Genomic DNA, 13406 nt, shown 5'->3' on the forward strand with positions numbered 1-13406 from the left:
AATTTCCCTAGTATTTTTTTTTTTATTTTATTTCAATGTGGTCATTCGGTTTTCTGATTAGAATTTTAGTGTGCTTTTGAAGTCTATAACGAGTATGTATATACTGATAAGGTGAACAATGCTTTCTTAGCTAAAATATTCCTGTAACCAAGGAAAATGGCCAGAAGAAAAGTGTTTCATAATTAATACTAACGTTTCTAGTTAGGACGTAGTATATATATATATATATATATATATATATATATATATATATATATATATATATATATATATATATATATATATATATATATATATATATATATATATATGAAAAATAAAAATAAAGTAAGTTGCTAGAAGCCGTCGCACCTATACGTGGCAGTCCCTTTTATGAAACACACCTACCTTTTTCCACCTATCATCTTCATCCATAAATCTGCCTAATCTTTTAAAGCTCCCTAATGACTCAGCACTAACAATCCAATCGATGAGTCTATTCCACTAATCTATCTCTATTTGAGAAAAAATTCCTTCCTATCTCTTTTTGAAATCTAACTTTATCAAGCTCAAACCCATTATTTCTTGTTTTATCCTGAGTACTGACTCTGAGAATTTTGGTTACGTCATCCTTTTTATATCCCATTTTAAAAATCTCCATCAGGCCCCCTCTTAATCTACACCTCTCTGAGGAATTTTAATCTGAAAAATTTCAATCTCCTTTCGTAATACACACACACACACACACACACACACACACACACACACACACACACACACACACACACACACACACACAAATTAACAAACTGATATCCGTGGTTCTTATATGACAGTTTTATCAGAGTTAAAAGCTTATCGTGCCTCGGCTTACTTCTGAAATGGCAGGTCGTAGGAGCTCAGTTAGATACAAGACAGCAGTGTGCGCAGACTAACTGCACATCGCCGCACGCCGCTGATCACATCAACACCGTGACAGATATGAGCCGACAGGTAATTAAGTAAAGAAATGTTAAATGCTGAGAAAATTCTTTGTAATCTAACTTAAAAAAAAAAAAAAAAAGAATATGTGTAAATGTGTATGTATAAACTCACGTAAAATGCACACACACACACACACACACACACACACACACACACACACACACACACACACACACATACACACACACTATCACAACAAGATAACGCCCCCAAAGGCGCCGCGCACGGACCGGTATAGACTCAGTGCGATTCCCACCATGGTACAAGCCATCAATCAATAGTCCCTTCTAGATTAGACTTACCTTTAGGATTAATGTTAAGTATTTCCCCACCCCCTATGTACATTTTCAGTTTGTTAACTGCCTAAATAATAAACCGTTTATTATTATTATTATTATTATTATTATTATTAGTAGTAGTAGTAGTAGTAGTAGTATATATATGTTCTTTGAAAATATGATAATTAATCTATGTACCTACAATATTTTGCAAAGAACACAAAACACGCGTGTATGGCCAATTACCAAGGAATTACGTACTACTTACGAATGGAGTCAACAGGTGGCTCTCATTTGGCTCTCAGCGTTACGGCTTGGAGATTGCCAATTCGGGTAAAATGCCGGAAAACGGCGTTAAAACTCGAAAGCCACTGTGTCTTATACTAAGAATCGAGCTATCTAACAGTCTTGTGCAAGTAACAATACTCTAGCATGAGCAGAGAAACTGGCAATGGAACATAAAAAAACAACCCTTACCAATTTGACCAGTGTGATGGATGAAATAAAAAAAAATAAAAAAACTCATAGCTGAGGTAGAGTTGCAGAATGGTACGTATGACGGCAGTAATCTTGAGAAAATCCGTCGGCAGTTAGGTTTACCTTGATGGAATGTAATCTTCAGGACTACATAATCTGCCTAGGTTCTAAAAGTCTTTCGGCTAGGCAGCGAAGTTCGCCCGGTAGTCATACATACATTCGCGGTGCCGTCAAGGAACTGACAGGCTGGAAAAAAAAATGTGCGAAGGTGGTAATCACAGCTGCCATGCCAGAGAGGCTTTGGAGACACACACACTCACGTAGATGCTCCGAAAACTTTACCTTGCAGAAGAAGTGTCGCCCACGAACTGCTCGAACGTTTTTGCTGTTTGAGAAGCATAACACCTCAGTTCCAGGAACTGAGGTGAGGGCGCCCGCTGTCTGACGGCAGCCACTGGTCCGATATGGCATCTATCCAGCAGCAGCTGCTTAGCCCCAGTATTTTTTTTTTTTTTTATGTAGGAAGGACACTGGCCAAGGGCAACAAAAATCCAATAAAAAAATATGTCCACTGAAATGCCAGTCCCATAAAAGGGTCAAAACGGTGGTCAAAAATTGATGAATAAGTGTCTTGAAACCTCCCTCTTGAAGGAATTCAAGTCATAGGAAGGTGGAAATACAGGAGCAGGCAGGGAGTTCTAGAGTTTACCAGAGAAAGGCATGAATGATTGAGAATACTGGTTAACTCTTGCGTTAGAGAGGTGGACAGAATAGGGATGAGAGAAAGAAGAAAGTCTTGTGCAGCAAGGCCGCGGGAGGAGGGGAGGCATGCAGTTTGCAAGATCAGAAGAGCAGTTAGCATGAAAATAGCGGTAGAAGACAGCTAGAGATGCAACATTGCGGTTGTGAGAGAGAGGCTGAAGACAGTCAGTTAGAGGAAAGGAGTTGATGAGACGAAAAGCTTTTGATTCCACCCAGTCTAGAAGAGCAGTATGAGTGGAACCCCCCCAGACATGTGAAGCATACGCCATACATGGACGGATAAGGCCCTTGTACAGAGTTAGCAGCTGGTGGGTTGAGAAAAAACTGGCGGAGACGTCTCAGAACACCTAACTTCATAGAAGCTGTTTTAGCTAGAGATGAGATGTGAAGTTTCCAGTTCAGATTATAAGTAAAGGAAAAACCGAGGATGTTCAGCGTAGAAGAGGGGTACAGTTGAGTGTCATTGAAGAAGAGGGGATAGTTGTCTGGAAGGTTGTGTCGAGTTGATAGATGGAGGAATTGAGTTTTTGAGGCATTGAACAATACCAAGTTTGCTCTGCCCCAATCAGGAATTTTAGAAAGATCAAAAGTCAAGTGTTCTGTGGCTTCCCTGCGTGAAATGTTTACCTCCTGAAGGGTTGGACGCCTATGAAAAGACGTGAAAAAGTGCAGGGTGGTATCATCAGCGTAGGAGTGGATAGGACAAGAAGTTTGGTTTAGAAGATCATTAATAAATAATAAGAAGAGAATGGGTGACAGGACAGAACCCTGAGGAACACCACTGTTAATAGATTTAGGAGAAGAACAGTGACCGTCTACCACAGCAGCAATAGAACGGTCAGAAAGGAAACTTGAGATGAAGTTACAAAGAGAAAGATAGAAACCGTAGGAGGGTAGTTTGGAAATCAAAGACACTTAGGGTCGTCGACAGAAAGGCAGTCCGACCTGGGGACATTTATTGTCCCCTCCCCAGATGGGGACTCCGAGGTTGGTGTAGGAGTCGCCATGATGATTTTAAAATATCTGAGTGAAGGGTGTGTGTGTTATTAGGTGCTTGTAGTTTTGTGTGGAGGAAGAGAGTTGTCTTTAGAGGGCAGGCTGTCCCGCGGTCGAACTCAGCTCAGATGAGAGAGAGAGAGAGAGAGAGAGAGAGAGAGAGAGAGAGAGAGAGAGAGAGAGAGAGAGAGAGAGAGAGAGAGATGTGTATAGCAACAGTAATCAGCAGCAGTAAGGCAGATGATTATCAGAATGGAGATTAATCGTGTCTTTGGCTCTATTTTAGAGACTGAAGAGCACATGAAGAGAGAGAGAGAGAGAGAGAGAGAGAGAGAGAGAGAGAGAGAGAGAGAGAGAGAGAGAGAGAGAGAGAGAGAGAGAGAGAGAGAGAGAGAGAGAGAGAGAGAGAGAGAGAGAGAGAGAGAGAGAGAGAGAGAGAGAGAGAGAGAGAGGGGGGAAGGGAGGGAGGGGGGAGAGAGGGAGGGAGGGAGGGAGGGAGGGAGGGAGGGAGGGAGGGAGGGAGGGAGGGAGGTGTGTATGGCAACAGTAATCAGCAGAAGTAAGATAGATAATTATCAGAATGGAGAGTAATCGTGTCTTTGGGTCTATTTTAGAGACTGAAGAGCACGTGAATTTGAGATTGCCATTTCGTATAGTTGTCTGGTAGGTTTCAAAAATAAGAGAAATGTAAGATGGATATGGGTCAGTCGGAGTTTCTCATTCACAAAGGTGTAGGGATACAGCTCTCAATTGATTTGTCACAGATAGAGTCGCTACAGTTTATGAAGGTCATCCTTTTTTATACGGCTCACCTAATCGCTGGTGCCGGAGGTTAAGATGCAGAAGAATACACTTGACATCAGAAATCTCAGAAACCATCAAAGGATGACACGACACAGAGAGGAATGATTAATGAAGAATCAATTCCTCAAGAGAGGTGGGAGTGCACACGAGAGATAAAGAGGTGCTCCATACTCGGAACCTGGAATGTACATGTATTAGGGATGGTACTGAGAGGAGGCCAAAATGAGGAAGATGCCGAGAAGAGCAGGTATGAATATAGGTGGAGTAATAAGGGACTCATAAGCAAATTATAATGTTTCTACCACAGTATTTCTTACGCTGAATCCATACAAGATAACAGGTTTGGAAAAGTCAAGTGTTCCTTTCACATACATATGTAGTATACATTTACCTCCTCCAGCGTTTCCGTCTTGTTTCTCCACAGCGAGACTCGTGGTAGTTGTCTAAGAAACTCCAGTTATGAAGCTCCTCTTTTATTTTACAGGGATTGCTGGAACGTCTCCGGGATGGGGTGGTGGTGGGTGACGGAGGGTTAATATTTGCCATGGAGAGACGGGGATACATGAACGCAGGTGTGTGGACCCCCGAGGTGGTGGTGGAGCATCCCGAGGCCGGTGAGTTGTTGGATGACGAAGGAGCGTCAGTCTGTTTATTTAGTACACTGGCAGTCGTTCTGATAAGAGAGTGGTTTACAGTAAATATCCTTAAGTGTAGAGCTGTGTAAAAATCTAACCGATATTTCAACAGTAAAACAGTTGCATCGAGAGTTCCTGAGAGCAGGCAGTGATGTGGTGCAGACTCTCACATTCAACGGCAGCCAAGACAAACTAAACAAGATTTTTGGGAACAATACCTTCTCGGTGAGCTGCTTATAGTCTGTGGAAAAGTGCGAAATGTTTTGTACAATTTGTAACTTATTGATTACATGCTCGTTTTTGCGGTCCAGTGTCAACAGTTAAGCGATGCAGGTTACCACATAGCACGGGAAGTGGCCAAGGAAGGAGACGCTCTAGTAGCAGGAAGCATTAGCCAGTGTCCATCCTATATTGAGGGCAAGGGCAAGGCCGCTGTTCAGGCTCAAACAAGGGAACAGCTCAAACCATTTATCAAGAATAAGGTTGACTTCCTTATCGCTGAGGTAAGGATGTTCTCGGGTCTCAAAATGGTTGCCAAACAGTAATTCCCTATCCATGTTCCCCGTTACTTTGCAGAACTTTTTCATTGTCATTAAACGCAACATGGTATTATTGTTATTTTTTTTGCAGTTCTTTTTCCATGTAGAGGAGATAGAATGGGCAATCGAAGAAGCCCTGAAGACGGGGATAGTAGTGGCTGCTACTTTGGCCATTGGTGTGAAAGGTGACATGAATGGCATTCCTGCTGGCGAGTGTGCCGTCCGGATGGCCAAAGCTGGAGCTCATGTGGGTGAGTAGTGTCGGACGAGTGGTACAAAGTATATGCGTTAATTTTTCTTACGCAGACGACCATGACTCCTTTCTAGATTAAATCAGATGTCTCTTTTTTCCATTCTCGGGCTATAAAAATAGTTGCCGGCAGAATCACTAGGAAATAGATGAAAACTTTCTTCACTTCTTTTTTTACTTTCTTTTCCAACTTACTGCGGAATTTCTTGAGAGAAAAAATAAAAAGAAAAGGAATATTCCTCCTAAATACAGCAAATATATTTTCTCCACAGTCATTTTCAATAAAAAAAAATACAACTTTTAACTGTAGGAGAGGGGCGTTTACTTCGAAAGATTACGTGACTAAAAGCATCGTCAATTTGTACTCTCTCTCTCTCTCTCTCTCTCTCTCTCTCTCTCTCTCTCTCTCTCTCTCTCTCTCTCTCTCTCTTTCTCTCTCTCTCTCTCTCTCTGTGTGTGTGTGTGTGTGTGTGTGTGTGAAGGGTTGTCCTGACATTATTTTTTAAAATTATTAACTGTGCTGTGTTGGGTGACCCACAGTGGGTGTGAACTGCATGTTCGACCCTGATGAGACGGTGAAAACCATCAAGGCCATGAAGACTGCCTTGGACGACGCTGGCCTCTCCCCTTTCCTCATGACTCAACCTAATGGTTTCTTCTGCCCGGGGGCCGGCAAGTATGGTTATCTCTCCTGCCCAGAGTTTCCATATGGTAAGTATTGGACTGATGGAGGTCTCACACCAGATCAGATTCTACTGCAAACATGTCGCATGACGAGTGTGTGTGTGTGTGTGTGTGTGTGTGTGTGTGTGTGTGTGTGTGTGTGTGTGTGTGTGTGTGTGAGTGTATGTGATGCTCTGGTGATGAAGTTAAAACGCACAACCATTCTGCAGCCATGGAGCCCCCGCGTGGTGACCAGGTTTGACGTTCATCGCTACGCCCGCGCCGTCTGCGACCTTGGGGTGCGCTACATCGGGGGCTGCTGTGGCTTCGAGCCATACCACATCCGCGCCATCGCCGAGGAAGTAGCTGAGGAACGAGGCAAGATGCCGCCAGCCAGCGACAAACATAAACCTTGGGGGAAATGTCTCGAGCTAAGTTACATAGACTTCATCAGAGAAAGGTGGGTTGGTAATGTCTTCGAAAATATTTCGGGAATTCAAAACATTTGCCATAACACGGGTATCATTGTTGCTTATTTCCATGTTAAACAGTATTCTGTTCGGGATAGCAAGTGCAAAAGACTAATACCCCTCATTATTTATATATATAAAAATAAAAAAAAAAACGCTTGGAAGAAGAGGTAGCCAGTTACGGTGCAGAAATGCCGCACTTACTTAAGACCTCACTCACTAGACACCTCACCAATTGCTATTCGCCTGGCATGTATCATGAGAGAAGAAAGAAAAAAAAAAAAAACTCAGGTATCCCTAATTAATTTTTCTATTAGGTAAACGTTCAATAAACAGAGTTAACTGCTCCTGTAGATATCCCAGGAATGAAATGCCAATGTGAACAATTAAGCTTGATCTTCTTTTGTTGTAATATGAACTTTTAACATAATTTGTCCATTAGTCTGTTTCCTCTGTTTCTGAGTGACATGAAAGTGTTTTGCAGAGCTGGTCGAAACTACTGGGAGAACCTTGTACCGAGTTCCGGCCGCCTCCAGCTTCCTTCACACGGGTATAATCCCAGCACCTAAAACAGCTTAGCATGAAGGTTATTTCTTTGGCACAGCGACTCGTGATGATGGACAACTAAGGAAACATACTAGTATATATTGCTACTGAGTTTTAGTATTTTCAATAAACAATAGGCAAAAATGCATGGCGGAAGATTCGCCTTCTGTCTCTCCTGGGTTTTATACAACCTCCCTTACTCTAATTTTAGTTCGTGACTGTAATGGCATTGCGTATACAATGCCAGGAAGGAAGAAGTACGAACTATGTCCCCTTTGTGTGTGTGTGTGTGTGTGTGTGTGTGTGTGTGTGTGTGTGTGTGTGTGTGTGTGTGTGTGTGTGTGTGGTATGTGGTGTGTGTGGTGTGTGATGTGTGGCGTGTGTGGTGTGGTGTGTGTGTGTGTGTGTGTGTGTGTGTGTGTGTGTGTGTGTGTGTGTGTGTGTGTGTGTGTGTGTGTGTGTGTGTGTGTGTGTGTGTGTGTAATTATTCATTATACTGCCGTAGTGAAGCTTTATTTCTGAAAGTTTTATTATACAACTTTGGATGTTATTATGCTTCATTCTGTGTAATGCTAAGTTATGTACTAGTAATACGAATAAATCTTTTATTGATAAAAAGTTTGTATAATTTTTCGTGTTCGTTTTATGAGAGAGAGAGAGAGAGAGAGAGAGAGAGAGAGAGAGAGAGAGAGAGAGAGAGAGAGAGAGAGAGAGAGAGAGAGAGAGAGAGAGAGAGAGAGAGAGAGTGGAACAAGATAACATGATATCATAGTCCACAGAAATATTTCATCTGCTGCTGAGTCATGTCAGTTACGGCTGAAGCTTTTAAAAAACGAAATATTATTATAGTTAGTATACTAAAACGTTCTTCTGGTTTTTGTTTTCTTCCTCCTATGACATGAAGGGTCTCACGAGAGGCTCTTCAACACACACATGTAACTATATTGGCTAATATTTTTAAAATTTTCTCTTTTATTTATTTATTTATTTATTTTATTTTATTTTTTTTATTTATTTATTTTTTTGGGTGGGAGAGCGGCACCAGATTAAATATCCTTCCCCCACCCGGGAATCTTTATGTCCTTGGCTAACCAATTATACTATTAATATACTCAATTAAATACCAAGAAATGCGTTAGTCTACTTTAGAAAAGTGCTTACGTAACGCTTCGCCTATGGGATGATGACTCGCTATGACTTGATACCACCAGTCTTCGTCGCAACAGAGATTAACGCGGACGCGCCAGAGTAGGCCTCTTTCGTGCACCGCTCAGCTCAGGCAGCATCTCCAGTATACTGGCTGCAATGAGTCAAAAGGTAAGTATTGTCCACAAAACTAAGCTAGTGACTGAACACGTACAAGTAAGGGAGCTAACTATCTAATCCATTGAATTGAATGATCAGCATGTGATCAGCGAAAGCTTCGCCAATAAGGGCAGAAACAGTCTCGTAAGCCAATTTTGTGGCGTCATACAAGGGCCATGTCGTAATAATGGTGTCCTTCATAATACACTAGATACTTATGTGTAAGACGAGTATGTTCTGTCCGAAGGTGGGCCATTAACGCTTCACCACGGTGTCAATATATGTTGTATTTGGTCAAAGCTACATAGTCTGTCAATATTTAATATATTTCGCCAAAGCCGCATGATATCACTTTCTCCCATCTACGGATGAATGGAAAGAAGGCTCTAAAGGGAAGAGGATTTGTGGTCACCTCTTCTGCCGGCCTATTCCTTCTACTGAAGCGTAAGTAAGGACCCGGCAGAACATCCATGCCACAAGTAAAGAATTATTCTTGTAAATATCTAAATGACTAGAAATGTAAGTGCTCTCAATGGTGGATGGAAATCTTGCGTGGAATCTCATAAATTCTCCATCTGAAATGGATACAACACACATAGAAGACAGACAACACGGATTATCCAAGGTCCACAGCAAAAACTGAACGACCGTCATCAGTAGCTGGCCAGACGGCCACGCCTATAAGTGCTTGAATCAATCGCCGCTAGATGCAGATCCCCCCAACATTATTCATTCTCTTATTTACGATATATGTAACCTACAGATATTACATACATACTATAAAGAGGATCGTCCAAAGCAGACGACGCTTCTTAAGCTATGGGATTCGTCTATTATACGAGAATCATCACGTCCCTCTCTCAACGAAATAATACTCGTTTCGCCACATGCAACCACTCCTTGTTGCTCAACAACAACAACAATAACAACAACAACAGCAACAACAACAACAACATCAACAACAACAACAACAACAACAACAACAACAACAACAACAATAACAACAAGAACAGCAACAACAACAACAACATCAACAACAACAACAACAACAACAACAACAACAACAACAACAACAACAACAACAACAGTAATAATAATAACAATAATAATAATAATAATAATAATAATAATAATAATAATAATAATAATAATGATAATAATAATAACAAAAATAATAATTATAATAATATTAGTAATGATAAAAAAAAGAAACATGACAAACTTCTCAATATCTTGTCCTTTCAAAGGCAAAAAATAAATAAATAAATAAATAAATAAATAAATAAAAATATTATCCACTTATGAAATTAAGTATTTGCAGACATATTTCTATAAAGTGCCCTCAGCGTTAACACGCAAAACAGGAAAAAATACACTTATAAGATGTGCATTTGTCATGTTTCCGTAGCGTATTCTAAAACATTCAAGTTGTAAGGTATGAAACTGAGGAATTTTCGTCCTCATGCATCATTCCTATTTTAAAGGGATTGCTAGAACGCCTCCGAGATGGGTTGGTTGTGGGTGACGGAGGGATGATATTTGCACTGGAGAGACGAGGATACGTGGACGCAGGAATGTGGACCCCAGAAGTGGTGGTGGAGCATCCCGAGGCTGGTGAGTTGATGAGTGATGGAGGATCGTTACTCATGTGGGTCTCCTGCATCTTAGAAGTTTGTTTTAATCGTCTTGATGGGAGAAGACTAGACAGTACACACTCTAAAGTACTAATTTTTAACACATAATCGATCTTTCAACAGTAAAACAGTTACACCGGGAGTTCCTAAGAGCAGGCAGTGATGTAATACAGACAGTCACATACAACGGCAGCCAAGACAAGCTGAACAAGGCATTAGGGAGTGACGCTTTCACGGTCAGTTCATTTCCGTCTGTGAAAGAAAAAGAACAAAAAATAATAATAATAATCCACACAAATTTTTAAGTTTCTTGTTTAATATCAGATTATATTTTCTATTTGGCAGTGTCAACAGATAAACGACGCAGCTTGTCAAATAGCGCGAGAGGTGGCCAACGAAGGAAACGCTCTTGTGGCAGGAAGCATCAACAAGTGTCCCGCCTATAAAGAAGGTAAGGGTAAGGCTGCTGTTCAGGCCCAAATGAGGGAACAACTCCAACCATTCGTCAGGAACAAGATCGACTTCATCATTCTTGAGGTATACATGTCCTCGGATTTCACTATGCCTGGCAACACTGATGGGCTGTATCATTGTTGCTTTACACATAATCGAAATTTTCTTGTAGTTCTTTTTCCACGTGGAAGAGATCGAGTGGGCCATCGAAGAAGCAGTGAAGACTGGTATGGTGGTGGTCGCTACCATGGCTGTTAGTATGAAAGGCGACGGTAATGGCATCCCTGCAGGAGAATGTGCAGTAAGAATGGCGAAAGCTGGAGCTCAAGTAGGTGAGTAGGTAGCAGAGAAAAGGCAGATGTCATACCAAAGATATTGCGTTTTTTTTTTTTTTTTTTTGTGTGTGTAAGAGGGGCACTGACCAAGAGCAAAAAAATAAAAAAATAAATAAAAAAAATAGATAAATAAATAAATAAAAGTTAAAAAGCCTCACTGAACTGCCAGTCCCGAAAGAGAAGTAAAAAAGGATCATCCAAAGCTGAGAATAAGTGTCTTGAAACCTCCCTCTTGAAAGAGTTTAAGCCATAGGAAGGAGGAAGTACATAAACAGAGAGGGAGTTCCAGAAAGATAAATAATATATGCCTTCGTTATACAACTGCGTCTTCTATATACAACACTGATCAGCTCTAGGTCATTGATCTCGATCTGGATCAGGGTAAAAGAACGCTCGCAGCCATTATTGATCAAAACAATAACAACACAAGCATGTCGCTGCCCAGCTGTCACAAGCGACAGACTGTTAATGCTGGCCACTGTGCTCTAAGGAAGTGTTAACGAGGACTACAGGAAGTTGGGCCGTGAAGGCCATCCCTGAGTTCCAGCCACATGTCTACCCAGGCAGCACGAGACTGAATGCCTGGCCATGAACGTTGTATAATAAAGTTTCACACAAAGCTCTCTTCACACACAACATGCTGAAACTACTCGCTGTGGTGAAGTAGAGAATGGTAAAATGAGAAAATATTCGGACTTATGGTGAAGCTAGCCTGGCCCGCGTGCTGACACCGTCATCATTACTGAGGCACTTCCAAAGTAGAGATGTACTGCTTTCGACTGAACAAGTATTATCTTCCTTCCTCTCATCATGTAGTCCTTGATCGAGGCGGTAATAACCGCGTAATTATAATCAGAAGCCATTGAACCAAGGCTTGGTGTGGCTTGTAATATATCTTCTCTTGTTTCTGGTATATGTCACCACCATTATTTACATTCTGTGCCCACAGCAGCATTCTGCAACGATTCATTAACCTTCAGTTTGTTCTTCGGACATCAGCCGTTTTCTTGCTGTGTATTCCCCCCAAATAAGCCGCTAATATGGCCGCGGCTAGCAGCTCCAGTAAGTGTCGTCTGCTATATTCTACCTCCGGACCCAGATCATCCAGATCATGATCCGGATCACTCAGATCAGGGTAAATCCAGATGAAGATGTAAATAAAACATGGGCCGCGCGACCAGATCAGTGATCAGAAACGGATCACGATAAACAGAAGACGGCTGGGAGAGTTTGATGAGACAGTAAAGCAAAACCAAGGAATATGGGTAGTTGAGTGGAGTATCGAGAAGAAGTGAATGAGTTACGAAATGACGAACTGTAGTGATACACAGAAAATATAATGTATTGTCATGTAATGGATGGTAGCAAAAGTTCGGGAGGTAACACAGTGGGGTGAACGACTGATACTTTTAAGATTAAGTAAACATTCCTAAAGCCTTACAATAAGCTATTAGAATAATTAGAGAAATGAGATGACGTGTGCCTTGAAAGATAATGTGATTGAGGGTATCATCAATTTATCCTAATTTTGATGAGTTTTTTTTCTTTGTTATTTTTCATTTAATTTTCTGTTGGAAACATTATCACTGAAAAATCTATGATTATATTTCTTCATCTGAATTGTGCTGTTCTCCTACAGTGGGTGTGAACTGTTTGTTCGATCCCGACACGACGGTGAAGACCATCAAGGCCATGAAGGCTGCATTGAACAACGCTGGGCTCTCCCCTTACCTCATGACTCAGCCCAATGGTTTTATGTGTCCCGGGGCAGGCACACAAGGCTACCTCTCCTGTCCGGAGTTCCCGTATGGTAAGTATGGAAACAGTCTCAAAATACGTAAAATACTACGGTAAAGAAAGGTACAATAAGTTTGCAGTGGATATGTAAAGTGTATGTGATGAAATAAAAAAACGTTCTCCCGCAGCTTTAGAGCCTCGAGTGGTGACAAGGTTTGACGTCCACCGCTACGCCCGCGCGGTCCACGACCTAGGGGTTCGCTACTTGGGCGGCTGCTGTGGCTTCGAGCCTTACCACATTCGCGCCATCGCCGAGGAAGTGGCTGAGGAACGAGGCAAGCTGCCGCCAGCCAGCAAGAAACACCAGCCTTGGGGAAAATGTCTCGAGCGAAGTCACATGGATTATGTTAAGAAAAGGTGAATTGATATTTGTCTTGCAAAATACTACTAGCGGTAGTTTGCATCATACACACACACACACACACACACACACACACACACACACACACACACACACAATATTTAGGCATTTGGGGTTGCCAACTTTACTTTGAATGAC

At 41.6% G+C, this 13406-nt stretch overlaps 2 protein-coding genes across 2 annotated transcripts in view; both read left to right on the forward strand.

Annotated features, from left to right (window-relative positions):
- Positions 1 to 307: 307 nt before the first annotated feature.
- On the forward strand, positions 308 to 8001 carry LOC135107447 (betaine--homocysteine S-methyltransferase 1-like). The gene is made up of 8 exons (XM_064017321.1): positions 308 to 972; positions 4765 to 4894; positions 5028 to 5140; positions 5227 to 5418; positions 5546 to 5705; positions 6245 to 6415; positions 6598 to 6827; positions 7322 to 8001. Exons 1-7 carry the CDS (start codon positions 961 to 963, stop codon positions 6627 to 6629), a joined length of 810 nt encoding a protein of 269 aa, XP_063873391.1. The 5' UTR covers positions 308 to 960; the 3' UTR covers positions 6630 to 6827; positions 7322 to 8001.
- A 605-nt stretch (positions 8002 to 8606) lies between these two features.
- Positions 8607 to 13406, forward strand: part of LOC135107446 (betaine--homocysteine S-methyltransferase 1-like) — a 5406-nt gene continuing 606 nt past the window's right edge. Inside the window, exons 1-7 of the mRNA XM_064017319.1 lie at positions 8607 to 8700; positions 10173 to 10302; positions 10446 to 10558; positions 10668 to 10859; positions 10948 to 11107; positions 12750 to 12920; positions 13036 to 13264. Of these exons, the coding sequence (XP_063873389.1) occupies positions 8689 to 8700; positions 10173 to 10302; positions 10446 to 10558; positions 10668 to 10859; positions 10948 to 11107; positions 12750 to 12920; positions 13036 to 13264 (1007 nt within the window). The 5' untranslated portion in view covers positions 8607 to 8688. The remainder of the gene's footprint in view (positions 8701 to 10172; positions 10303 to 10445; positions 10559 to 10667; positions 10860 to 10947; positions 11108 to 12749; positions 12921 to 13035; positions 13265 to 13406) is intronic.

Source organism: Scylla paramamosain, chromosome 15 (assembly GCF_035594125.1).
Source record: "Scylla paramamosain isolate STU-SP2022 chromosome 15, ASM3559412v1, whole genome shotgun sequence".
Classification (NCBI taxonomy): domain Eukaryota; kingdom Metazoa; phylum Arthropoda; class Malacostraca; order Decapoda; family Portunidae; genus Scylla; species Scylla paramamosain.

What these genes read in the sequence shown, in the direction of transcription:
- LOC135107447 (XM_064017321.1), top strand. An exon ending in TTGACTTCCTTATCGCTGAG is followed by an intron (nt 5,419 to 5,545) that starts GTAAGGATGTTC and finishes TTTTTTTTGCAG; the next exon opens with TTCTTTTTCCATGTAGAGGA. An exon ending in CAAAGCTGGAGCTCATGTGG is followed by an intron (nt 5,706 to 6,244) that starts GTGAGTAGTGTC and finishes GGTGACCCACAG; the next exon opens with TGGGTGTGAACTGCATGTTC.